Source organism: Diceros bicornis, chromosome 9 (assembly GCF_020826845.1).
Source record: "Diceros bicornis minor isolate mBicDic1 chromosome 9, mDicBic1.mat.cur, whole genome shotgun sequence".
Lineage (NCBI taxonomy): Eukaryota > Metazoa > Chordata > Mammalia > Perissodactyla > Rhinocerotidae > Diceros > Diceros bicornis.
The window spans coordinates 25,571,495-25,597,551 of record NC_080748.1 but is presented as its reverse complement, the minus strand read 5'-3'; the positions used below and the strand labels follow the sequence as shown (position 1 = coordinate 25,597,551).

The 26,057-nt window shown below is 45.8% G+C and overlaps 1 protein-coding gene and 1 long non-coding RNA gene across 4 annotated transcripts in view; one reads left to right on the top strand and one right to left on the bottom strand.

The window, feature by feature from the left end:
* WDFY2 (WD repeat and FYVE domain containing 2) overlaps positions 1-13,708 on the top strand; it is a 182,924-nt gene extending 169,216 nt beyond the window's left edge. For all 3 annotated transcript variants that reach the window (XM_058548108.1, XM_058548110.1, XM_058548109.1), the window contains exons 9-12: positions 3,154-3,255; positions 4,092-4,222; positions 6,109-6,217; positions 7,293-13,708. In XM_058548108.1, coding sequence (XP_058404091.1) covers positions 3,154-3,255; positions 4,092-4,222; positions 6,109-6,217; positions 7,293-7,322 — 372 coding nt within the window. In that variant the 3' untranslated portion in view covers positions 7,323-13,708. The remainder of the gene's footprint in view (positions 1-3,153; positions 3,256-4,091; positions 4,223-6,108; positions 6,218-7,292) is intronic.
* Positions 805-23,940, bottom strand: LOC131410174 (uncharacterized). Its single transcript, XR_009221175.1, has 5 exons — positions 23,909-23,940; positions 21,926-22,074; positions 21,763-21,823; positions 20,355-20,457; positions 805-1,038 (listed from the first exon to the last, which is right to left on the bottom strand). It is a non-coding gene; the product is annotated as an uncharacterized LOC131410174 (long non-coding RNA).
* Between the last annotated feature and the right edge of the window lie 2,117 nt (positions 23,941-26,057).

Here is a 26,057-nt window from a genome sequence, read left to right as displayed (position 1 = left end):
TACTTTGTCATTTTTAAGCATATATTTAAGTTTTATCATAACCTTCTTTTTTTTGTTTTCTTTTTCATCTTTGAGCATCTTAACAACTGAATCCGTTTTGACAAGTACTTTGAAGTTAACCATTTTCTCATTTCCCTAGAATTATGCTGGGTAAACTTTTCCTTTGACAGTATATATTCTTCAAATTTATTTTCTTGCAGGATGCAAAAATTAGGCAGAAAAGCAACACTTTCAAAAGACAAAAGCAATTACCCAACTTCTTTCCATGACCTCACTCAATCTCATTTCAACAGAGTAGTTGCTGTTACCCTCAATGTAATGCCTTTTAAATGCCAGTAATTAAATGCTTAAGAAGATTAAAGCTTGACTTGCTTAAACCATAAATCCACGGGAGTTCTATTAGTAACTAATTAAAATGATCGTTACTGTTAGGAAGTGGGAAATTGTAGAATATTGCTTTTGAAAGTACCACTTGGCCCCATCAGTATGAAGGCAGGGAAATCGGTACAATGTGCACTAGCCATGCTGGCCAGGCTCTCTCCGTGTGACTGGTGAGTCTGCATGGGTGAGGTAACCTGCTTTGGGTGAGGGACGTCACACCTTGTCTGTCCTGGCTTCTTCCCAGACCTAACTGACCAGACCAGGGGAGAGGGAACTGCTGGGCTCTTTTCCCTCACTGCGCACTACCTCCACCCTTGATGGACAGAGACCCAAAGAAGGATAATGTTGTGGTTTCCAAAGACAAAACCAGGTGGTTGACGGACAGTCCTTTGAGCCATCTTGCTTAAAAATGATGTAGATAAATGGGCTCTCAGTACTTGTTGACTGTTTTAAATCTTACTGAGTGATTCAGAGCTCTAAGTGAGCAGTGGAGATGGTTCCATCCATTTTTCACAAGCGTCAAATTTTATAAACACGTATCCCGAGATGTGTCTGTGGAGCTACACTCTGGTTATGGCAAGTGCCGTGCAGTGCTCACCTCAGGAGGTCTGAGACGTGTAATGAAGCAGTCCCTGCCCTGAAGTGCTGGCAGACTTTCTGGAAGAAAAGACATGTGGGAGAAAACTATTAAATGGTGAAAATGATTCCATTATGGTCAATGTAGGAGACAGCATTAGTGCTGGGTATTTAGGAAGGAGCCTTATCATTGACGGCTGACGTTCTCAGCAAAGGTTTTGTGGAAGGATATAGTGCTCAAAAACTGATGAGGCCTGGACATGCTCTGACCAGGACAAGAAACACGAAGGGTAAAGACAGGGTGAACGCGAGAGGTCACATGCAGAGCGTTAGTGCTCATGAGGGCTAGAAGCAGTCAGAGATGACAGGCTGGCAGCAGAGCAGGTGGGGCAGGTGATGGAAGACCTGAGTGGCTGAACGAGGATGGGGTTGACATCCCATAAACATGTTAAATGTGTCTATACAGTTAATAAAATCCATTTTTTGAAACTTTTACCATTTTTTTAAAGTATATATAATACATGTTCTTTGTAGAAAAGTTACAAAGTGCCTGTTAACAAATAGAAAACGTCAATTACTCATAATACCACCACCTAGAAATATCACCCTTAACATGTTGGCAGACATCCTCCCTACATTTTTCTCTGCATATACACATATGTAAGATTTTTTTTTGACAAAAAATGGAATCATACTGATTTTTTTTCCCATTCCTGATCGTTACTCCCAATTCCCTCATAGACAGCCACTGTGATGCATTTGATCTGTATTAAACCTGCACTCTTCCTTGTAAAAGATGGTGTGTGTGTGTGTGTGCGCGCGCGCAAGTTTTTTGTAAATCTTCCTGATTTTCCTGCACTAAGTGTTCTGAAAAGTGACAACATAGGTAAGTCTTTTAGGGGTAAAATGTTGTCTTTAGCTAAAAACTTTGTATTATTTTACAAAATCTGTCTTTAAACTGATTAGGGCATAAAAATTACAAAGCAAATGAAGGCTTATTTCTTCAGTTTTAATAAAATAAATAGACCAACAATTATAACTCTTAAGATGTCACCTTTTTACTTTTTCTTTTTGAGACAGTATATAGCTTTAGGTTCATTTCTTCTTAAAGGTAGGAGAGTAGGCTAAATCCGAAAATCTGTTCTGTAACAGGTTTTCCTCAGAAAAAGATTACACCAATAGAAAAAGGCCTCCCCGTGCCTTTACTATGCTGCTGTCCACTATGAATCTCGTAGAGGGGGCGGGCTATTGTTTACCACGTTTCTCAAACTTGTTTGATCTCAGGCCTCCTTTACAGTAAGTGTCCTGTGAGTCAAATCAGAGTTCCCTGGAATTCACTTTTGGGAAACTCTGGGGTTGGATATATTTCTCAAGGTTCCTTGGGTTTGGTGATATGTGGAAAGAGATCAGTCCTCTGCCAGACGATGAATTTACAGAGCTGAACATGGAACTCTAGAAGCCAATGCAGAGTCACTACGTGCATAACCTGTGAAGATTTGCTAAAAAAATAGCTTTAAGCCTAACACGTCTTTTAAACCTGTTTGACCTAGTTTGGAGTACTCATGATGAGTTGGGAATTAGTGAACAGAACCAGAGTATTGTGTGACCCAAGCTCTGCTGGGCCTGCCATGACTGGACAGTGGACAGGTAGCTTCCCTGAGTGCCCACTGTGGTGAAGTGGTATCCCTCCAACACGGGTAGCTGTGTGTGTGTGTACTGTGCAGTTATATATAAGTGTACACGACCAGAGAAAATATAATTGCATACGATCAGAGAATATGAGATAAAGTCTTGAATCTTCAACATGGCTATCAAGACTATGTGATATGGCCCCAGCCATCCCTGGACACCCCTGAACCCCAGGCCAGGTCACACCACTCTCACAGTATTCTGTGCTTCTCCTTATCAGGACTTTGCACTTCTACTTACTTAAATAATCACTATTACTAATATCTCATGTTTAGTCTTCCCTGATAAATTATAAGCTCCATAATGGTAGAAATTCTTTTTATTCACCTCTACATCCCCAGGGCCTGATACATATAAGCATTCAGTAAATATTTTTTAAGTGATTGAGAAATCTCACCTCCGTTTCTTATAAACACATGCTTATTTTCTGTGAGTTTCATCATTGTCAATGGCTCCCTTGTCCTCACTGCTTCTCACTGTGACCTGTTGTGTGCTTTATTTGACAAGACTCCTGAATGGTTGGACAGTGATTCCTGCCAAAAGTGTAATCAGCCTTTCTTTTGGAACTTCAAGCAAATGTGGGACAGTAAGAAGATTGGCCTAAGACAGGTGGGTGGTATGGCTGCTTCATCAAAATGTAATAGTGTGGAAATAACTTCACCCTGTGATCTGAGAAGAAGTAGCGGGAGTTGTGGTGGGGTAAATTATCAGGGAGTCGCTTTGTGACTGCACATTAATTTATTCTCTTTATCTACTGTAGTTCATTCCTACTGGATTCAGTTTTGTAGTGACTTGTTCCCAGTAAGTAGTTAAGGGACATGACATTAAAATTCTAGTGGCTTCTATTGAAATATACCTTAAAATTAGAGGGGTCATGCTTAGCTCATGCTGATACCAAACCATGAAATTATAGAAGTGCTATTTATTTCTTCTTAATAATTTTACTTTGCCTCCTTGCATCTTTTAGTTATTTAGATCTACTTATAATACAGCATTTTCTATCTAATTCCATGGTTGGGTTTGGTCCTCCCCAAGGAAATCAAATATTAGTCACCTAACTTGAACGTGGCCAAAGTGTAGACAATGGATTCAATCAGGTTTCCTCCGTGTTCTTATAATCTCTGGAGATGGCACTTCCTCAGTACACCCAGCTTTAAGATAACGTGACCACTGGGTGGTTCCTGTAGAGTTGATACTGATGATAATTGGAAAGGTCCAAGAATGGGGAAAAGGAGGCAGTGGAGAGGTGGCACAGTCAGATGTGTTTCCCACCAGTCCTCATTGTGAATAAAGAGTGCCAAAGAGAACACACCTGGTGTGTCCTTCAGTTTTCTGGGGCACCCTTGTTTAGCATCCTCACCTGAATGCTGTTGATCACACTTGAGCCTGCCTGGAGAGGCTGAGGCGCAGGAGCCGTGGCAAGTGTCTGTTTTCTCTCCCTCCAGCACCATTGCCGCAAGTGCGGGAAGGCTGTCTGCGGCAAGTGCAGCTCCAAGCGCTCCTCCATCCCTCTGATGGGCTTCGAGTTTGAAGTGAGAGTCTGTGACAGCTGCCACGAGGCCATCACAGATGAAGAGTAAGTTCCAGCAGTCTGCAGAATTGTCAAGGTTAAGGAGAGAATGTGATCTGAGAGCTGCACCCAGCGCTACCGACATGACTAAGAGTGCCCTAGTTCCTGCCGGTTTAGAATACAGACCATGGCAAGTGGGCAGAGCCCTCTTCTCTGGTGAGATAGGAGAAGAGGAAGGACACGCAAAGAATGCATCTTTGTGCTCTTCTCAATCCCAGGGGTGTGTGCATTGCAAATAGATGTTCTTCGAGCGGACCCTTCTGTCTGCTCATTTCCTTGAGTTGCCCGGCAGTGCAGGAGCCCAGGGTTCCTTTTCTAGCCCAAGCTGGTATCTTACTACAGGAGCCGAGTCAGCCCACGGGCTGCAAAGGTTTCATTTTCCAGGAAGAGCTAAGCCACTTCACCTAAGAAGCAAATAGTGCCAGTTGCCCAGCTACTCAGTCTTGCTGGTCGGTGTTGCCCAATCACCCAGACCTTAGGTTACTGCGCCTCAGTGTGCTTGCAGGGGTGGGACAAATCGGTGGTGTTTCTTTAATGTCGGCTCATTGAAAACTGCCCCAGGTGTGAACAGAATGCTCTGCAACAAGTTTCCCTTTTAGTGACTTACAGCAGGATCTCCAAGGAGACTTGTCTGCCCAATCCTCCCTGCCCCTCCTCCCCCCAGCACCTTGGATATAGTAAAATCATTTTAAGTACTAGATGGGTGTCTTAAAAGCTGCATGTAAATAGAAACATATTTAAAATGCACCAGAGGAGGTCAGCATTTAAAGGAAGTTCTTGGAAAATTAATACACCAAAGCATTCTCTTACAGATAACCCTAATTTATGTGTTTTTTCATTCTTGTTTATTCATATCAAAAAAAGTTAAGATGCCCTTGCATAAGTAAGCATTTATGTTCATTGATTATTTTCCACTCATCGTATGTGATGAAATTAATAAGAGAGTTCTCATTAAATTAGAGAGCTGCAGGAGACTTTGGGGATATCTAGTTTAATTCTTCATTTTATAAAGACAGACCCAGAGAGTCTAAATGACTACAAATTAAACCCAAATCTTTAATTCTAAATATTTTACAGTGATCATTTTTAGTATACCAAAGATCTCTTCTCCAGATTTAACTATAGATAAAAAGAAGAAAACAGCCGCTTCAGAGAGTCCACTGCAGAGGAATAGGAACTCCTGAAACATGATTAGAGAACAGCTGCCTCCTTCCCCATGTCCCTGTCCCCCTTCCCATGTCCCTGGTTCTTCTGCCTCTTCTCCGTGGAAGCGTTTGCATTGCCTCTAGAGCACCTCGGCAGCTGACAAGCCTTCTTACTAAAAAAAATGCATAGATTAAAAAATACAAAACAAATAACAATGTTTATATATTGTTTTACTTGTTAAAGTATTAGAATACTACAGAAAAACTAAGCCTGCAGTTATACCAGTGAAAAGAGGAAAAAGAATGGATAGCCCTTCCATTAGAACGATAGTAGTATCTTAGGCATTTTAACGAGGATGCTTTTTTTTTTTTTCAATTAAATAGGCAAAGGTAGACTATTTTACCGGCAAGTCTAAGATTAAACTTGGCAAAGGCACTGCGGGTTTTTTTAGATTTGTCAAAAGTACAGGTAGAGATTTTCGGATTCTATCAGAGCAGCAATTTCTCCAGAAAGACTTTTGGAAATTTCATCATCAGCTTCCCATTTTGGAGAATATAAGAATCCTTTTACCTTTTTTAAAAAATCAGAACAGGTCACCAGGGAATAAAGGTAGCTCTAAGGAGTATTTCTAACAGTGAAGCAGTTTTAGCCATTTGGCTAAAAATTAGAGCTTCATGTCACCTTAGATCTCCTTCATTCATATGTCACGACTTTTCACTCTTGGAAACTTTCTTTGCTCTTTCCAGACGTGCGCCCACAGCTACCTTCCATGACAGTAAACATAACATTGTGCATGTGCATTTTGATGCAACCAGAGGGTGGTTACTGACTTCTGGAACTGACAAGGTTATTAAGGTAGGACGCCATCTTATTTTAGAAGCTTTCCGTCTTTGGCCCTATGTAAATATACAGGAGCACCAAGGCTATGTGAGGTCTGCTCAGAAGGTTACCCTTGGCAGTAAGCGTTTTTGAGAACCCATTACATGCAAGGCCCCACGCCAGGCACTGGCTGTATACACCAAAATAAGACATGGCTCTTGCCTGCAAGGAATGGCTAGTCTACTGGGGACATACTCTTAAAAAGACAGTTAATAATAAGTGACATGTTCAGCGGCCAAAAGAGTAATACAGACCAGAATTACTCTACGAGTTCGGTAGCAGGTGATGGTGCTGCTGGAGATGGCTTCATGAAGGAGGTGGGATTTGAGCTGAGCATTGAATGAAAGGCAGGACTTGAATAAGCCAACAAGTAATAAGATCTTTTCCCAGTGAGATCAATTAATCCAGAAGCATTCCTCCATGGCCTCTCCGAGGACTGTGGTAGGCCAAATGGATTCAGTGCCACAGCAGAGGCCCAGGACAGAGGGGGCCACACCTGCGTTATTCCCTGAGAAACCCAGAGGCACAGGCTCACCCAGCATACTGAGCTCTACTTCCCGGGCCGGTGCTGGTCCATTGTTGGAGGCAGCAGCACGATGAGGTGGTTAAAATAACGCCCTTTGGAAGCTCCCAGGCCTCTGTGACTTTGAGCAAGTTTAAAGTAAACTCTGGGAGCCTCAGTTCCTTTACTTTTGAAAATGAGACATCTTGTAGAACTATTTGGAAGATTAAATAAGATAGGGAAAGGACACGGCACATCACTAGTACCCATTTGGTGCCTAATACTTGTTAGTTCCCTTCCCCCTTAAATGAATCTAATCTGCCTTTATTCTCCATTTGCTGGATTAAAATTCCCAGGTGCCATTGTCATGTTTTTGAGATTTATCTTGAACTTTTTGATGGAAAAATTCTATTTTATGGATTTAGAAATCATCTTAGTATTTAGTTGCCTGCTAAATTAAAAAGTTCTCTTGAATTTAGTTATAAGAATTGTTTATCCTCAACATCATTTAATTTTAGTTCATCATGTATCTTCTTTTTCTTTTCACAGTTGTGGGATATGACCCCAGTAGTGTCTTGATGACACTGCCAGGCATCAGAAAGAGAGTATTTACTCAAGAAGCGGTTGTTCTAATCCCAATCATTACTGGAGCTGTAAAGCAGATGTGGGAGAAGAGAGAAACTAGAACCGGGCTGAGTTTGCATACTTCCCGCGCACACAGTGGTGAGCTAGCGAGTGAACATTGGCAAGGGGACTCTTTCCACAATATAAAAGAAGATATTTTTTTAACAAATGGTTTATACAGTCTGGCTGTGCTACATTGTTTTGAGTATACTGAAAACTCTTTGTGGGGTGTTTAATTTTTATATTTCTCAACACTTCATTTTACTTGTTGCTTTGTGTGTGGGAGAAATGAGGAAAGTATCTGTTCAGGGTATTTGGGGTCATTATAAAGTAGTTTCCATGTTTTCTTCACTGTGGACATATTATGTGGTCAGCATCTTTTTCTTCTCTTCTGTTTGTCTACCCCCACCTTCATCTGCTGCTTACCAGAGTGTATGTATTTACACTGTTTATTTGCAGTTTCTGCTTTCATAGAAATCCTCTTCACTTGAGAGATTTGGAAAACCATAGATTTACCAACTGACTGCTTGAATCAATCACCTGATCCATTTGCAATATCTAACTCATTCATGTTCTTATTAGGTAGAAGCGACCTTGTGTTTCTGCCTCAGTTTCGTTTTTCCCACATTAAAAAATGTGAGAAAGCTGCTGCCAACCATTGTCATCACAGAAGTAGATTATTGTAACTCAGAGCTTCAGCTATCAGTGCCTGGATCATTTCTAATTCCGTTGGAGCCTTCTGAGTCTTATGTTTTAGTTTTGTTGACACAGCTCTCCCTCGCTCAGAATATTAAAAAAACAAAACAAAACCCTATGTTCTTCAAAAACAAATGTGTTTAGGATGTGTTTTTCCATGTGACGTCACCTCTGAACTTGAACGTGTTCATCACTGCGAGATTGTATCCTGCTCTATTCCTCACCATCTGTATCTTCTTCCCCTTTAAAAACTAGATATTTAAAGATTTTTATCTTAATGTATTTTATCAGAACACTTGGCACAGTTTCATATTAAATCGTGTGATCTGAGACATAAAAGGTACTGAATCCTACAGCTCATGCTGTGATCCTGTTGGGAATGTAAAAAAAAGGGCTTTAGAAAATGAACCTGAAGAACCTGAATTTTAAGGGAATTCAATCAAACTTGATACAGGGAAATATTCTTGTCTGTAGTGACTCAACTTGGGATATTGAAGTCCTTTTTAAAAATCTTATTTTCACCTATAAAAATAGAACTTAAATTAGCAGCAGGCATGTGCTATGCACCTGCCCCATTCTAAGCACTTTATATCTTCCACCTCATTCAGCCCTTACCTGTTGGGAGCATTGGGGGGGGGGGATCTCTGAGTCTCTTGGGGATCGCCAGGTTAAATAAAGCCTTGCAGATAAACAGGCCAATTACTTGCCCTTCCCTATCCAAGCCCTACCTCCTCAGTGTCTTGTTCACTTCTGATTTGACAATTTTTGGTGGTAATATTTGAAATCCTATTTTTTTTCTCTCTTCCTGGAAAGCAGTTTTTTTCCCTCGTGATCATTAATTACTTTTCTTTCTAACCGGGAGAAGTACTACCAACCACACCCCTAACACTGACCACGTATGCTTCCTGGGGATGGGGCTTCCCAGAGATTGTTCTGCTGCTGCAGCTCTGGGAAGCAGGACCAGTGGGTGTGCCCTGTGCAGCCACGGTACACGACAGCCATCACCCGAGACTTCAGACCAGATCAGCCCGTGTAACCAGACTCTAAGGTTGTGTGTGTGCGCACACGTGTGGAAGCAATTACCACTTGTCACTTCACTGCCCCTTCCACACTACCCTTGCTTGCCGTCAGTCAAAGCTACTACAACTAATCTGAGTCTGTTCTGCATGATTGCTCTGTGAGAGAGCATTAAAAAGGGAATTAAATTTAAAATATTCAAATATCTATATTGTAGTTTACTACTAGAACCTGGAGCCACTTAGTGAGTTGTACCTAGTAGAGAGCTCTGTGTTGGAAATGAGTAATAGAAACGAATCGCTCTGTTTTCCCTTCCTGAACTTTGGAGCGGCCTGTACGCAGAGAGGGGAACACAGTGTTACGGAGGCGGTAGATCAGGCACCCAGCAGCCTGATATGGGTCTGAGTTGGGTCTAGATGAGCTCAGACTCCATCAGGGAAGCTGACTGTCCCCGCTGGATCACATGTGTACACCACAGTCACTCTGGTCTGGGACCCTGCACGTCACTCCAGCCATCTCCCTCCCAGCACGGCTCCCAGCCCACAGAGGCACTTAGAGGTTGAAACCACTTGACACCTCACTGGTGATGGGAGTCATGATCAAAAAACCACAGATATGTCGAGGTATCCATGGCGCTGCCCTTTTCTTTCTCCTCCTCTGTGGGGGTGCTTCAATTTGGTGAGAACCGCTTGGCAAACCAACTGTGTTTGTAATACTGTGAATTCTTGAGTTTTACATTGAGTGTCTCCAGCATTTTTGTAACTCACAGAGACATATGTGCTGATGTTGGAATTGCACTTTACATAAATTTTTGCTCTATTACTTCAACATGCAGCAGCTCTGGCAAGTAAGGCCTAACATGGCAATGTTGGGAAAGTGGAAAAACTGCACATATCATGCACATGGTTATTCTTTATTTGGTAGGATAAGACCAATCACATGCTCTCAGTTTCTCCAAAGAAATGATGTTGCTAGAACTTTTAACTGCCTGGGTATGTCTCCACAGTAGCCAGTGTGGTTTTAGATAAACTACTTGGAATCGTGTGTCTTTTTATATGTGGTCAATCAACCATAATGTATTTCTCATTTGATTGTTTGAATTATTCAAAGAATCTTAAAATCACAAAACTGGAAGGGATCTTCAGAGATCTAGAACATTCCAAGCACAAAACACACTTTAGTCATACCAGGCAGTTAGATATAGCTGAGGTGTAAACAAGAGAATCTAAAAGAAGAATTTTCAAGGAACAATTGTTTTTGAACATTAGCTGGTAATGGCATGAGTGGGAGGAGTGACTTCCAGCGCCTTGAGACAGGGAGCTCTCAGGAACCAGGTTTGCTCCTCTTATCATAAGCGAATTTGACACTTCTTTTGGCCCCAGCCCTATGGTTATGAGTGGGTGGGTACTCCACAATGAGGCAATTATTGTAGGTCTTCAGCATAAACTCACTCATATAGTCTTCCCCAGAGACCATCCCAGTGGCAACAAATAAGTGGAAATCCAGGGACACTGAATGCACCTTACCCTGTTGTCTGAAGGCTGGCCTGGAGCGAGTCCCTGCGCCTACAGCACTTGCCCTTCTTGGGAACATCACTTGTTCATGTTTTGAGATCCATTTTTTTAAAGTATAATTTCTTTTTGCTTAACAATCAACTGATTTAAACAATCAGTTTTGACTTTTAAGCAAAGGGATAGCTCTAAAACTCTGTATCAAAGTTACTGGACATAAGTATTCATTAAATGAGATTCCTTTGGTTTGCCTTTTCATAGTAGTTTAATTGTATGTAAGTGACCTTGTTCACTAAGATTTATATTTTAAAGTGAAAGCAATCATTTTGCCAAAACATTCTTCTTTTTCTCTCCTTTAAAATAATGTTAAATTTTTCCTGATATGAAAGTGAATATCCAGTGACTCAATTGGAAAAAACAGAAATTAAGTCCATTTTGAACACTGAGTTATCTAGATGATCCTTCAGATTCTAGTCCAGTTCAGCCATTTGTTGAGTGCCCACCATATGCCAGGCTTTGAACTAGGCCCTGGGAGGATGAGGTCCATTCCCTGGTATGGGCAGAAGCCACACTGAGGAGTAGATAGATCATTTCAGTACGATATGGTAAATTCAGTGATAGAGGTGTGTGTGGGGTCCTGCCCCAGGAGCTGCACAGGATGCCTCTACGCCCAGGTGGGGCTGGAGGGACTTCACAGAGGAAAGGACTTCTGAGCTGAGGTGGAGTGAGTCGGGTAAGGAAATGATTTTCCAGGTTGCAGAAACAGCGTAAACAAAGGCCCAAGATCTGGCATCAGCCTGGTGCTCGGGGACCACAAGTGGTCTGGAGTTGCCAGAGGATATCAAGTGCTCAGCTGCAGTCCTGGAGCCTGAGCTCGTCACTATGAGAGGCAGATGCTCATGACAACAGAGAGGGAGGCAGCACACAGTTTGCCATGAGGGGTTTCCTCAGAGGCTCATTAGTTTGAGAGTCAGGTTTTCCCACAGCTAAGGCTAGAATCAGTTTCTTTTTCTTTGGAAATACCTGGAACTGTTATCTTAAAATGATCCATAGTAACTAACCTTTGAACTTTCTGGGGGCACAGCCCCTCACTGGAGGCCGTGAGGTGGAGCTGGAGACCACTGCATGCACGGACTTGGCCTGGAAGAACTTACATAATAATTCCATAATTACACAGGTGAGCCGGGCTTAAGACCTTGACCTGTGGCAGGAGGAGATTGTTCTGGACAACTGTGGCATTACACTAATACGCAGCATCAGCCTTTTGGCGCATAAGCAGGCAGCTGCTGCCCTCCATTTCTCTCTCGGCTTTAAATCGTTCTTGCCGGTAATGGGTCATCTCAGTATAAAGTGGTCACTGTGATAAATCCTCATCGCAGTGGCGCTCACCAAGTGGAAGCAAACGTTTTTCTCAATTCAGTGTCAGTAAAAAGGGCTCAGGCAGCCACTGCCTCGGAGACCTGGCTCTGCCAAGGCAGGGGCAGCCCAGCACCCCCCCTCAGGGCTTGGACTTTCTAGTTCTTGCTATTCCCTCCGTTTGCCTTTGTCTTTGACTACCGAGTATCATATGTGGATAACTTAATTCAGGAACATCCATGTTCATTTTTAAACTTTAGCTCAACTTTACAACCAAGAAGTATATACATACCAGCCCTCAGGGTTTTTAGTTTGTATTTTTGCCTTGAAACATTACCATTTTCCACCGAGAGGCCTAACACACAAAAGCAGTGTCTAAAAATTAGATCTGTCCAAAATTGGAACGGGATTCCTCCTCTGTTTCCCATGCCAGGCAACTTTTGAACAGACAATAGATAGCCCCTTGTCCGAGATGTGGAAAGGAGGTGAAAGCCTTGAGTAAGGGTTGAATTCAGTGATCATTCTTAAGATCCCTTCCAATCCTGCAATCTTATGATTCCATGAATGTTGTTTATTATCGGACTGGCCTAAACCATTACCAGTGAGCAACCTGCATGTGGCTGACTTACTCGGATAAATGAGAACATACCGCAATACCTTTGTCGTCTGTCACATCTAGTAAATTGCTTTCTGTGTTTTCCATCTAAAGCCTAGCAGGTTTGAAAAGATGGTGAAGGTGGAAGTTCATCATGGTACCATCTCTTTAAAAATAGATACCTCAAAATGTTCACCTTTGTGAGTCAAAAAGTATATCTGACTTTCTTGGGAGAGAAAGTATCAGAGAACTGCACATTGGTTTAAAGGTTAGATTTAGAATTTAACCTTGATCTTTATGATTCTTTCCTCCTTTTTTCCCCTTGGTTCTCTGGGAAGCGCAAGAGAGTGAACTATTACAAAAAAAGTGAAAATGGTTTGAAAAAAGTATTTCACTTATATACACTTTTTCGCCCCGTTTAAATGGATGTCAGCCTTATGTCAGTAGCATATGCCCATATGAAGGATGGACCAAGACACTTGTGTCACTGGTAACCATTGTACTCTTGTATATTTATGTTTTATGGCATTTGCTTTGCTTTTTAAATGACTTCTTTTCAATGTACTGTCATTTTGCAAAAGAAACTCTTTATATGAAAAGTACAAAAACTGTTATTAACTGGACAACAGGGAGGGTGCTAGCCCCACATTCGTGCCTGCCTACCACTATATCCATAACCAGGGACATGGACTCTTCCATTCTGCACGCCATCAGTCTGCGGCCACATCGGAGCCCGGCTGCAGCAGGCATGCTACTTCATGGATATCTTTTTCTTTCTTTTTGAAATGAGGAGATTCCCCAAGGGGTCAGGCTGAGACTGTAATAAGCCCAAAGCTGGAACAGATTTCTCAAATGTGGTTCTAGCTGAACCCTTCTGGCATTGCCATGCTCTCTGCCACTACAGTCCACCAACCAGACCGAGTGGTCTGGACACTGACTTCCTGAATGTGATTAGGTGGGGTTGAGCAAGAACTTCCCACAATGTTAAACTGTCTATATCCGGTTCTACATTCAAATGCTGCTGAATGTTGTGAATGTTTTTAAACTGCTCACTCTCCCACTGTGCTTCCCCCTAACTGAAACCATATGTAGCCATTACCAATGTAAAGACTCCCAGTGCAAAGTTCCCTCCATGGTTTAAAATAAATCTCTGTGGAAACCTGCAACTGTGGTCCCATCGTTGTTGTCGAGCTGTAACATGTGAGCACATGCGCCCCAACAGCCCTGCTTTGGTGTTAACCGTGGGAGGGGAGGTAAGTCTCTCGGCCACTCCTGCACCTGGCTGTCTAGACCCCAAGGAAAGCCACAGTCTGGAGACAAAGGTGAGCGACCATTCACCGCAGACTCGAAGCACAGCAGATGGGCTGTGGCCTTCTGGTCCTTTTTATTTTCTTTATCTTTCACAACTGTCTGCTTTAACTGTGGTTAGTAAATTTCCCAAGTGAGGAGAAAGAGGACTTCAGGGCAAATACAGCCAGGAAAAGCCTCTCTAAAAACCCAGGAGGCCCATTTTATGGATAAGAAAATAAGCGGGAAGAAATCAGCAGCCTGCACAATGTGGAACAGCCAGTGAGCGGGGTGGTGGGTTGCCCTTCACCTTGAGGCCCCTATCCCTGGTGGCCCCCCTCCCTCACAGCCCACCTGTGCCAGCCTCACCCACACCCAGCACCCCAGAGTCTCCTGCTTTCCTCGTTGAGAGAAGGAGAGAGGCAGTCAAGTGGAGCCAGTGCTCACTGACCTTCCAGGCAGGTGCACCCAGAAAAACCCCTTCTTTGGGGCTCCTTGGCTGGAAGCCCGGCTCTGAGCCCCTCTGAGGAACCACAACATGTGACTGACCGAGCTGTGCGCACCTGGGTTTTCCTCCGCTGTGGGTGACGAGTTAGGTTTATTTCACCTTGAACACCAAGAATGCACGAAGATATATTCTAAATCTGTTCGTTGACTTTGTTACAACTTTCCCTAGAGTCACTAGGAGGTAAAATGGTGTAACTTAAAAGTTTTTTAAACTGTAGCACCAGAACGCCAGGTGCATTATTGAAGCCACTCTTAAGCAAATGTAAACTAGGCCTCATGTCATTTGTTTATGTCAATATGCACTGTCCCTTGGTTATGCTTTGCTCCCGGGGACATGGCAGAGGCAGTGTACAGCCCGCTCTCAGCGACAGAGATGCACGGCGCTCGGTCGGCACAATCATCCCTCCTCCCACCACTGCTTCCCTCAAACTGACCATGTGCAGTAATCTTAAACACAGACTTTTTAAGAAAACCACATTCTCAAATAAAGGAGAGATTTACAGAGGAAAAGACATGCTACAGAAGATGAAGGTTAGCTTGTTCCCAGCCCCAGTCATATTTATTTTAAAATAAAGCTCCCATCCCGCATAGGTTCCTCATTGCTACAGTGGCATCTTTAGGTAAGGGAAGAAGTGGAGTCTCCTCACTGGCCCCTAGTCCACACCTTCTCGTCTTTTCTAAGGTGATTCTGGCCCTGGGTAGGGTCTGGCTGGTCTATTTAAATCTCTGAGCCAGCTCTTCCAAGATTTCTATTAGTTTATCTTCAGCCGGTGAGGAAGATGTTCTAATAAGAGGCATGTGTGTGGGAAGTGGTTTCTGATTTAAAAGTGACAGGGCCAAGACAGGAGAACTGCCGAGCGTCCTCTGCCTGCCGCTGCTCAGGCCCGAGGTCCGTCATTTCGCTGACACCCATGGGGAGGCCGAGGAGGGACCCACACAGGAGTTAGAGGATGTCCCTCTCCTCAGGGTCCATACAGATCAGCTACAGAAGGGAGACTGAGAGGGGAAGAACGGGAGTCAAGCTGAGAACTCACAGATGTTCTCCAGGTGGCTGAGGGCAGGGTCTTCAGGCATGCGCGCTAGCTGGGTGGGGCTTGGGGACAGGAGAGTGGTGTGTTTGGCAACCGACAGGTGGTAGCCAGGGGAGAAGGTGCGACCATCCTAACCATTGCAGGGTCCCTAGAGCTTCACTACAGCTCAAGCAAGGGTGGTTATCCACAATGGGGAAAGAGAACCAAAGAGAAGACTCTGGCTTCTGCCCTCTTCTGATGCCATCTTCTCCCAGCCTGCCTCCTCTCTCGGAGCTTGCCCCTCAGGATCCTGCCCAGATAGAGAACAAAACTTTAACAGATAACTGCCTCCAGAAATAGAAACACAGAATCACAGTTAATCGCTTCGCATTGCTGCTCTGGACAGCTCCCATCCCCCTGAGGCTTGGTTAGCTTCCCAGATCCTTCATCTCCCAGGTGGGAATCGCCTCTACTGGGCAGCCACGGGGCGTGGCCTTGCCCGAGACTTTGATGACAGGGATCACAACCTGAGACTTCTGTCCTCAAGGGACCCATTGAGTTCAAAAAGACAGATGGAAAAAAAGTGGGGGTGCAAAATCAGAGGTGAGGCACTTCACAAAATTCATCCCAACAAGCCAAGGAACCATCTCGCCCTGAAACCTGGGCACAATCGTGGGGAAGGGGAGACAATGCCACCCCACCCCAAGTTTCATGGAGAGGAGGGCCCACCTCGAGAGGCCCCAGCCTGTGGTTAAGGGAAAGGGTGTCGGTGGCCTTCACAGACAGGGAGGAAGTCACTTTGAAAGAACCAGCCACAGCACAGTACCCGCCCCATGGGCCACAGAGTGCAGCCCATCCTTGAGCATGGAGCTCCTCTCACAGCTGCGAGAAGGAAGGGACAGACCCAGACAGGTTGATTAGGACAGCATTCTCGAGTGAAGGGATTGTGTGTGGTTGGCCTCTTTTTAATACCAACACCAACAATAATAATAATGGGATGGTAAACTGCTCTCTTTCTTCTTCAAAATAACATTTACCCAAGCTGTTCAGATTCCAGAGAGCCTTGTTACAAAGCCTGCGGTCTGGGTAGAAAGTGCTGCTCACCAGAGCCTGCGAGTGTGTTGGGTCCTATGTCCCCAAGGCTCTGGGCCCCGGGCACCCAGCCCATCCCCTGAGAGCAAAACCACCTGCAGAGAGAGCCCCCTTGCACCTTCTTTCCTAAGAAACAGGGTCTCTGTTTCACTGCAGGGCCTCCTGCAGTGAGGCGTGGGCCGCACTGAGGCTGAGAAGGGATTAAACGCTCCGACTCCTGCCTCCTGGGTTAGCAATCTCTCAAATGACTCTAACCTCTGAGGATCCTGGCTGACAGTTTCTTGGACTGTCTTGGACTGTAGTGTTTTCCTCTTTTTAGGGAGGAGTATAGTAAGAAGGGAAAGAACTTTACTTCCTCTGCCAGTCTCCTCTGCCTCGCCCCCCCCCCCCACCCCACACCCCGAGAGCTACGTGGAGGTTCCTCACCTAGTGTCCCCACCAAGCCCCGGCCGTCCACCCGCAGCCTGCCCCTCACCGCAGGCGGCCCAGGGCTGGCTGCAGGCTACACCCCCATTGCCCACAGACCTCGGGGAACACAGCATCTCTAGAGTGAGCACAGTGGGAAACAAAATCGTTCTCTTGTAAAGCCAGGAAAGAAAAGAAACCAGAGAAAACAACATTTGAGAGCCATAATGAGATCACAGGATTTTAGAGCTAGAAAGGATCATCTAATCAAAGGCCCTCAGTTTTTAAATTTTTTTTTTTTTTTTTTTTTTTTTACAAAAGCAATATTTGTTTACTGTGGAAAAATTAGGAACTACTGATGAGCAAAACGAAGCAATTTGAAACCTGTCATACCACTCTGAGAGGACAAGCATCCACATGCTCAGGCCCCTGCCCAGCTCTCCCTCTGGCCTCCAGGTCCACAGACAGGCTGTGTGCACCCGAGAGGCCTGGTCCTTGCTCTGTGACCTGTGGACAGCAGATGGCAAACTGCACCTTGACCCAGATGTTAGATCCAGGCGGTGGGCTTGCTAGCACGGATTTTGGAAGCATACAAGTTGGTGCTGGAGTTGTCAGGGTAACGTACATGGGAATGTAAGAGGCTGGGGGCTGTCCGCCGCCCGATGGAGCTCACCCTGGGCAGGCAGAGCTGAGCATGTCGCCCGTTAGGAAGTGAGAAGAATGGAGAAGCCACCCTTTCCCAAGACCCCCAGGCTGTGTCTCCTGGTGTGCTTGGCTGAGAACATCCCCTTTGCATTTGCAAGAGGAGACTGCAAACTTCCTTACACCTGTGCATCAGAGGACTAGTCTGTGCCAGGTCTCCAGGCCAGGTCTCCGTGGGCTGCTACACGGCACCAACACACGCCTCTTTCAATGGGCGTGTGGTAGCAAAAATTAGATCATACGGTGTGTACCATTTTGGAATCTGATATCTTCATTTAATGATATACTGCAGACAGTTTTCCTCTCCCATAGACATTTATCAACAGCAGGGTTTTCAGGTCTGAACAGATTTCTTTTGTACAAGTGTCCCATAATTTATTAACTCACTCTCATATCACCAGTGCTGCGATGAACAAACTCCTTCTCCATGTCTTTATTATTTCTTAGGATGAATTCTAAGGATGTATATACAACTGTTACAGCTTCTAATAAACCAGCTTTCAGAAAGGTGACAGCAGTGTACGGAGAGCCTGCCTCCCAAAACCGGGAGGGCTTAGCCTCTCTGTGCCTCAGTTTCCTCGTTTGTAAATGGGTGTGATAGTAGTGCCCACATCGTAGGGGCCGTGAGGACACACTCATTAGGATCCAGATAGCACTGAGAACAGCCCCTGGACCTGGGGTGTACTGTGCCCTGTCTGCTGGGGCTGCTGCTATTTTTAGTTCCCTTGTTTGGGGTGGAGGAGAGAGCAAGTGACCTGCTGGAGGTCACCGAGTTGGGAGGGGCAGATTCCCAAGACAGCTCTGCTCTCCTTCCCTGCTGCTCCAACAGGCTTCCAGATAATTCCAGTTCTCTCCTTAGTGATTATTATGCACCTTTGTGCACTCATTATTTCCAGAAACCTGGCTAGGTGTGAGGTGGCCCTGGGCTGTCTGCAGTGGTCTGCTGCTGACTTCTCTGGGCCCCTGTTCATTCCCCTCTCACAGGGAACGCGGTGTTCACCAGCTCCCTCTGTCCTGGGGCGCTGTAGTTGGAGGGTGGGGGGCGAACACCCCCGCCTCCCTCGGACGTGCACAAGGAAACAAGAGCTCTGCCTGGGAGGACCAGGCAGCTCTCTTTCTAGTCCCAACGTGCCCCTCTCACATGGAAATGAAGCAATCCCTTAGTCCTCATTACACTGGTTTTAGGTCATTCCTGGGGAGATTCAGTCCTGCGGCTGCTCAGATATTTTTAGATGAAATAAGCGGCATGGAAATTAAAGGCTACGACCTACCTGGGTGTCGACGCAGCCGGGATGCATTCGTGAGAAATGGACGGTGCCCGCGGGCCCCCGCGATCTCAAGACCCCGCTCCCTCTGGGCAGGGGGTGAAGGATGAACAAACGAGGGAGAAGGCGCCCCTTAGGTGGGAGGCAAGGGAGCCCGCTGCGGGCGCCCATGACAAGCCCCTCCCCAGCCTGTCTGGGACTCTGCCATGTGCACAGACTTCACCCTTCATTTCACCTTACTCCGAATCGGGTCTTCACTGACGAGGTCTGACTAGAACCTGGTGCTGCGTTCTGGCGCGCCCCTCCCCACCCCCGCCCCGCCTGCGTAGATGAGCAGAGACAGCAGAACGTGAGAACAAACTGCACGCTGCCTGGGACTTCCCTAACCTCCTCCCCCCGTGAAATTAAGTCCCCTCAACACCCAGATCTTCCTCTTGCACAATCACTTGTGCGACTCTATTCTTTGCTATACCCAAGCTCAGGCCCCCAGCGCAGGCCAGCACTGAGTGGGTGTCCATTAATATGTGAATTAACTCCTAGAGATGCTTAGAGAACATACCAGTTGCAAATTTTTTAAAAATATCATTAAATACCCCGCTTAACCCTCAGCTGTGTTGAGGCTGCTGCCCAATCCCAGGGCCGTTTGATCACCCTTTGTAAAGACCTCCATCTGGGCCTCATTTATGATGGGTGTGTGGTTTATTCCCACGTCCCCTGGGAAAGTTATAAAGCAGTATGGCTCTTTGAAATGTCAGGATTTTGAGTCATGAGAAGTAATCCACCAGGATTTGGTCTGGAGTCAGTGAGCAAAAGCGGGGCACACCCAGGGTGCACAGTGGGCAGAGGCTGAGGTGGGGAGAGCACCGGACAGGGCTACCTGCGGAGGCAGACAACACCAACAGGGAAAGCTTCACCGTGAGGGAGCCCCACCAGCTGGATTTAAGAGCAAGAACTGTCGGTGTGGAAGTTACATAGCAGGCTTTTAAAAATAGCTGTAGCAAGCTGAGATATGGCAGCATGACTACATGTTCTGTTAAGACCAGGCATGAGAGCTGGACGCTTGCCCTTTTATTTCTGCAGAATTGAAGGTGCATGCCCTTCACAGTGAGCCCAGGGAACCCCGAGTTGTTCCTGTGGCATCTGTTTAGCTGGTGAGCAGGGGGCTGCCCAGAGGAGAGAGGAGTGGGTCACACCGTCCTTCCTCTGTCTGCACTGTGCAGGGCACCGATACCTCTGCTGGGCTCCTGTTTTGGTGGTCACTGGCTCTCACTATTTTCTTGGTGGGTCTGAGAAACACCGAGAAGAGAGGTGGCAGCTTTTGTGGCTTCTCCCAGGAGCGTGCTGAAGGCCCACCCTGGTCTGAGCAGAGCTATGCTCTACTACTGATGGAGAAGAGGATTCCTTCTTAGCCAGGGAACATTTGCAGGTGCTGCTGTGAATTACTAAGATCCAAATTAATGTGTATCCCAGAATAAGCCTTCCTTGGATAAGAGCACACGTGGCACATTAATAAAATGCAGTCTTGAGAAAACCACCTCACTTACTGTTTTGTGCAGAGACCATAGTTCCACTAAACACTGTCCTTTCTGACGGTAGATCATTGGTGTTCAATTTCTGAACCAACGTTCCTCCTGAGGAGACTGTTATCTGCAATAAATATAATGGAAATTTATAAACAAAAGTTTGGAATACCCTCCCAGTCCCCTTCTCTGTCAAGCAGTATATTAGTTTTCTTGTTGCTGTTGCAACAAATGACCACAAACTTATTAGCTTAAAACATCACAGATGTGTTCTCTTACAGCTCTGGAAGTCAGAAGTCTGAAATGGGTCTCATGGGACTAAAATCAAGGTGTCAGCAGAGCAGCATTCCTTCTGGAGGTTTTACGGAGGAATCCCTTCCCTACCTTCTCCATCTTCCAGAGGCCGCTGGCATTCCTTGGTTTGCGGCTGACCACTCTGACCCCTGCTTTCATCATCACATCTCCTTCTCTGACTCCAGCCCTCCTGCCTCCCTCTTTTAAGGACCCTTGTGACTACATTGGGCCCACCTGGATAATCCAGGATCCTCTCCCCATCTCAAGATCCTTAATTTAATAACTTCTGCAAAGTCCCTTTTTGCCATGTAAAGGTGACATATTCACAGGTTCCAGGAATTAGGACATGGACAGCTTGTGGGAGGGTGGGTCATTATTCTGCCCACCACAGCAGAGAGAAGGCAGCCGACGTAAATTGCCTTCTTCCTGATTTCTCTGATTTGTGTCACTTTAATCCATTAGGAGAGAACTGGCTCCATTAGCCTGTCCCCTCCCATGTGAGCAGCATGTTCTCCAGGAAACGCACTCACCCACTCCTGACCTGCTCGCCTCCCACAGCTGCCCCTGCTCTTCAGAAGCCTTCCTTTCCAAGGCTTTGCCAACTCGCAGATGACTTCTGGGGAAAAGCCTTCTGTGAGGGCTGGAGTCTTTAACGTGGCTCTTTGCACGGTTCTTCCTCCCTTTTCACAGGGAATTCGTGGGCCAAGTGTGGGCAGCAGCCACCCAGCCATGACAAGAGGCAGGAGCAGGGGAGGTGGAGGTGCCCCTGAGAGCAGGGGAGGCAGGATTTGGGGTGGCTCCCAGGAAGTCTCCACGGCCAGAAGGAGCATTCAGGCTCCCCGTCAGGAGCTCCTCAAAAGCACGTCCCTGGGAAGCAGCACAGGCTGACCCTCATCTTGACCTGGACCCCTCCTAGTCTTCATCGGCTCCTCTCTAGACCTACTGGACGCTGTCCAGGCTGGCGCACCGATGCTTGATTTCAGGTTATTAAACCGAAGGCCTATAGGCCCATTGGACAGAATTTGGTTTTCCCTGTGGATGTGGACAGAATGGCCCCTTAGGACAGTGGGGGCAGCATATGTAGGACCCATCAGGAACAAAGTTGTTTACTTATAAACATCCCAAAAGGTCAACTCACCACTCTGGGGTCGTGTTCTTTCTCCAACACAGGGCTCAGGACAGTCTGAGGATATGCCCACCTGAAGAGGCACAGAGCATCCGTGAGGTGGGCAGCTATCGGTGCTGCGGACCCCCTTCTCTCGGTGGCCCTGAGGGGAGGCGGGGAGGTGGGACCTGATTACCTGTATCTTCCGGAGGAGGCAAGTGGCTACCCGAGCTGCAGTCTCCTTCCTCTCGGGGAACTTTTAGTCCACATGCCGTAACTGGCTCTGCGTTGCCATTGCTTGCGCCGTTGTTCCTTCTCCAGTCTCAGGTTTTCCTCTCCCCAGAACTGGAGCAAAGATGCCTCTGAACCTCATGCACTGACTGAGAGGAAGAGATATCCACCCTACAGGGAGGGAAACTCAAACCGCAGAACAGGCTAGGGGCCCACTTTGTGGGGAAAAAAAGTATATATACACATATGTTCATTATGTCTAGTCTGTGCCTAGAAAAATATGAATAGGAAATATGAAATTTAGCAACACTGCTATGTCCCAAGGGTGAGATTAAGTAAAACGTTTGCTTCCTTTGCTATGCATTTCTGTACTGTTGAATTTGAGTATTTTTACAATGAGCATGTAATTTTATGATGATTTCTGCAATTATAAAACATACATATAACATTTTTAACAAAATGAGAAAAATACTGTTCAAGTGTATTTGACGTGGAAAGATATTCACAGTATATGGAATGAGAAGTTACAAAATGACAGGAACAACACAATTCCAGTTTTGTGAGGAAAGATGTGTCAAAACAAAGAGAAAATATTTGCAAGGATAAAATTTCGGTGCACTAAAGTGTTAAAAATGCTTATCTCTGAGTGGTGGAATTATTTCTACGTTCTTATGCCTACCTGTATTGTTTTAAACAATGAACATATATTACCTGTTTTAAGGTGAGGGGCAGGTAAATTAAAGCACCTTACCCCAACGTGAGGTGGGAAACAAGGTTTCCAAGTGGTGGGCCCCTGACTCTTTTCTGGGCCATTCCTCAAAGCTTTTGCCTGATGAACTCCGCCCACCGCTGTGTGCCCTGCACCCAAGCTCACAGAGGCAGCCTGGCGTCATGGACAGGGTGCTAGGGGAAATCCTGAATTTGAGCCCTGGCAATGGCACCTACAGCGGTGTGACCTTGTGCAAGTGGATATGGCAGTTGTGGCCTTGGTTTCCTTACTTGTCAGAGGGAGATAACAGCCGGCCAGCCCACCTCTTAGGATCAGAGAGTTTTGTGGTAAAATAAAAACGTGTGTGTGGACTGGAAAGCTCTCTGTGCACACTGGTTGTTGTCATTTTATTTCTGTATTATTACTATTATTATAATTCAGTAATTAATAATAACAATATAATTCAGAGTTGTGACTTGCATCCCAGACAGCATTCTTAGTTGTCCACAGCCCAATTTGTTTTTGGAGGGGCCTGCCTTGTTAGTATTTGTGGATGTTTAACAGCTGTTCCCCTCCATCCAGTGGCCTTGAACACTTTTTTTGTATTCATCGCTGGCGGCTTTCTCTGTGATCTAATTTGCGAGAAGTAGAAAGGACTTCTGCCAAAAGCTATCTGCCCCATCAGCCTGCCGTGAGGGATTGTCATAAATGGCTCCTCTGAGTAAAGGAAATGAAAGCTGGAAGTGGGTTCCACACAGCAGCCTGCAGCCCCTCCTCTGAGAGGCCTGCTGCGTCCCTCCCAGACGGCCTGGCCAACGGAGCCCAGGCCAGGCTGAGGGCTGGGCCTGCTCACCCTCCTGCCCGGGGGCACCTCCTCTCTCCTTTCCAGATGGACGAGAGCTGGGGCCAGCCCCTCTGCACCTCTCCTCCCCACCCAAGGGATGGTTGTGCATTTTGTTTTCTGCTTCAGCCTCTGTGAGAACACACCTGTATCCATTTAGACATTAACAGAGTCACCTGCAGGGGGATTGGCTGCCCCCCCTCACCCTCACCCCACACCCTGGCCCCCCAGCCAAATATTCTCCTCCAGGACACAGCCAGGTGGTAGGTGTTTTATAAAAACTTCTGGAAAAAAACAGTTTTTGGCAACAGGCCTATCAGTGGTTTTTCTATCTTTTAAAATCTCCCTCAACCCACGTCCACAAAACAGGCCCTTCCCAACCCTTCTCCTGTGCCCACCCATGGGAAGGAGCAGATCTGAGACATCATGTGCTTCTGTAGGCTTTCTGCCTCCTAGGTCACCAGCTTTATCATTCCAAAGAACATGCGTAACTCTTCACATGCACCAAGCATTTCTCCTCCCTGAGAAGGCGATGAAGCATCTCTGTCTGGCCACAAGCAATTTATAATCCTCCAACCGCCCAGCTGGCTTTCTGAGGCCCTTCTCATGTACCATCAGTGTCTTTTTAGGCCAGGAAAAACAATAATAATCTGCTAAAATAATAACATACAAATATATAAGTGAAGTGTGTACATGCATATATACGTGTATGTGTGTATTTTTTTTATTAAAAGAATTGGAATTAAGAGAATCCCAAAGAGGTTCCGTGACTTACCCAAGTTCCCAGCAAGTCCATACAAAGTGGAAAACAGATGGCAAATCTCCCTTTTCTTGAGTCATTAAACCACGCTGAGTCCCAACCGACTCCAGTGCCAGTGGAGTAGGAACGAATCCCATTGTTTCCAAGTCATTGTTCCCATAGGATGAACTTGGCGCCAGGAGCTCCTTGCCCAGCTCTTACAGATCCCACCAGGGCCTGTTTTTAACGCGTGAGCTAGTGTCACTCTCCTGCCCCAAAACCCTTCAACATTCCGGGTTCCCAACCAAATTAAGCAAGAATCTCCTTGGCCTGGTGTAGTAGACTTCTTTTGGAGATGTGGCCCCTTCCCTCCCCTTACGGGTGGGCCCCCCATCCTGTTTATTAAAACAACAAACACATAACTGAGCCGTTACCCTGGGCGAGATATTGTGTTTGTCCCATGTGGCCTTGAGCCCTCTCCCAAGAGTGTGGAAACAGGACGTTGGAACTGAGGGCACGTAGAGGGACAATTATTTTTGCCTTGACTCAGCGGTGCCATAGGTGGCCCATGTGCATGAAGAGCAGAGTGAGTCTGTCTGCAGAGGAGGAGAGAGCGAAGCAGTTGTGACGAGAGTCTGCGGACAACAGTCCCAGAGAAACAGAAGTTCACCCCAGGTCCTCACAGCAAGCCTGTCCTGTCCCGGCCCCGCCCAAAGCCCAGCTGTGCCTCCACTGAGTTCTGTGAGGGCTGCCTTTGTATCCCGCCAAGAAATTATTTTTGTCTAGTTGGCTTGAGTGGTTCCTGTGACTTGTAACCAGACAATCCCTGAGACACTCGGCTTGTCTTAGCTGGAAAGTCCACCAGTTCTGTGCTAATCAGCTCCTTTTAGAATAAGAGTATCCCTGCGAAGGGGCAGGCAGGGCGTTGCTGGCAACAGCCAACAGGTGCTTTGGGTCATTCATACCTTAGTGTGAGCCAGTTCAGTAACTTCCTTTCCTCCAAGACTGACCAGCTAAGATCAGGGACACTTGGGGGATTCGGAGTTTTGATGAGAAGAAAAAAAAAGGAGGAGATATTTTAGAGTACAGGCTCCCGGGGGTAGGGCAGTCCTGGGTGCAGGGAAGGCACCTTCAGCTGCTGGAAAATGTGCCCAAGGTTAGTCCTGCTCCCAAAAACAAGAAAAATCATTCATTATCATTATGATTCATTAGTATTTTTAATTTACACAATGCCTTCCTTCCAAGGAACTCATTATGTCGATGGAGGTTCATTACGAGAAAGAGATTTGAGAGTGGAATTTATGTTGGACACAGTCTTCTAAATATGGCAACAAGGACCTTTACTACATGGGTACGTGACGAAGCAATTCTCTCTCTATAAGCTCATTAGGGAGGGATGTAAAACGGTGTCGAGCCTGGGTAATGCTGAAGGAGAGATGCGGAGTACTCCAAAGCATTTCCATCCAAATATTAAATTCGTAGTGCTCTTGAAATCATACAGTATCTTGGGTATGAGATATTTTAATAGCATTAAAGTTAATTATTGTTTGATGAGAAAAATGTATTGCAATTTTTACATTTAGTGTAGGAAAACTGATTGAAGTTTCTGTTAAGAAACTTCCAAAGCCAGCTTGAATTAAAGCAATTTTGGTTACTAGGCAGTGGGTATGTGCTTCCACCAATTGTACTATCTGCTGGAGAAAATACTTGTCCTTCTACTCCTGGGAAGTTACTGGTGTAGATTTTAAAGAAACAGACAGCTGCCCTGGTGAATACCATTTGGTACTTCTCCATTTGTACAGTACAGA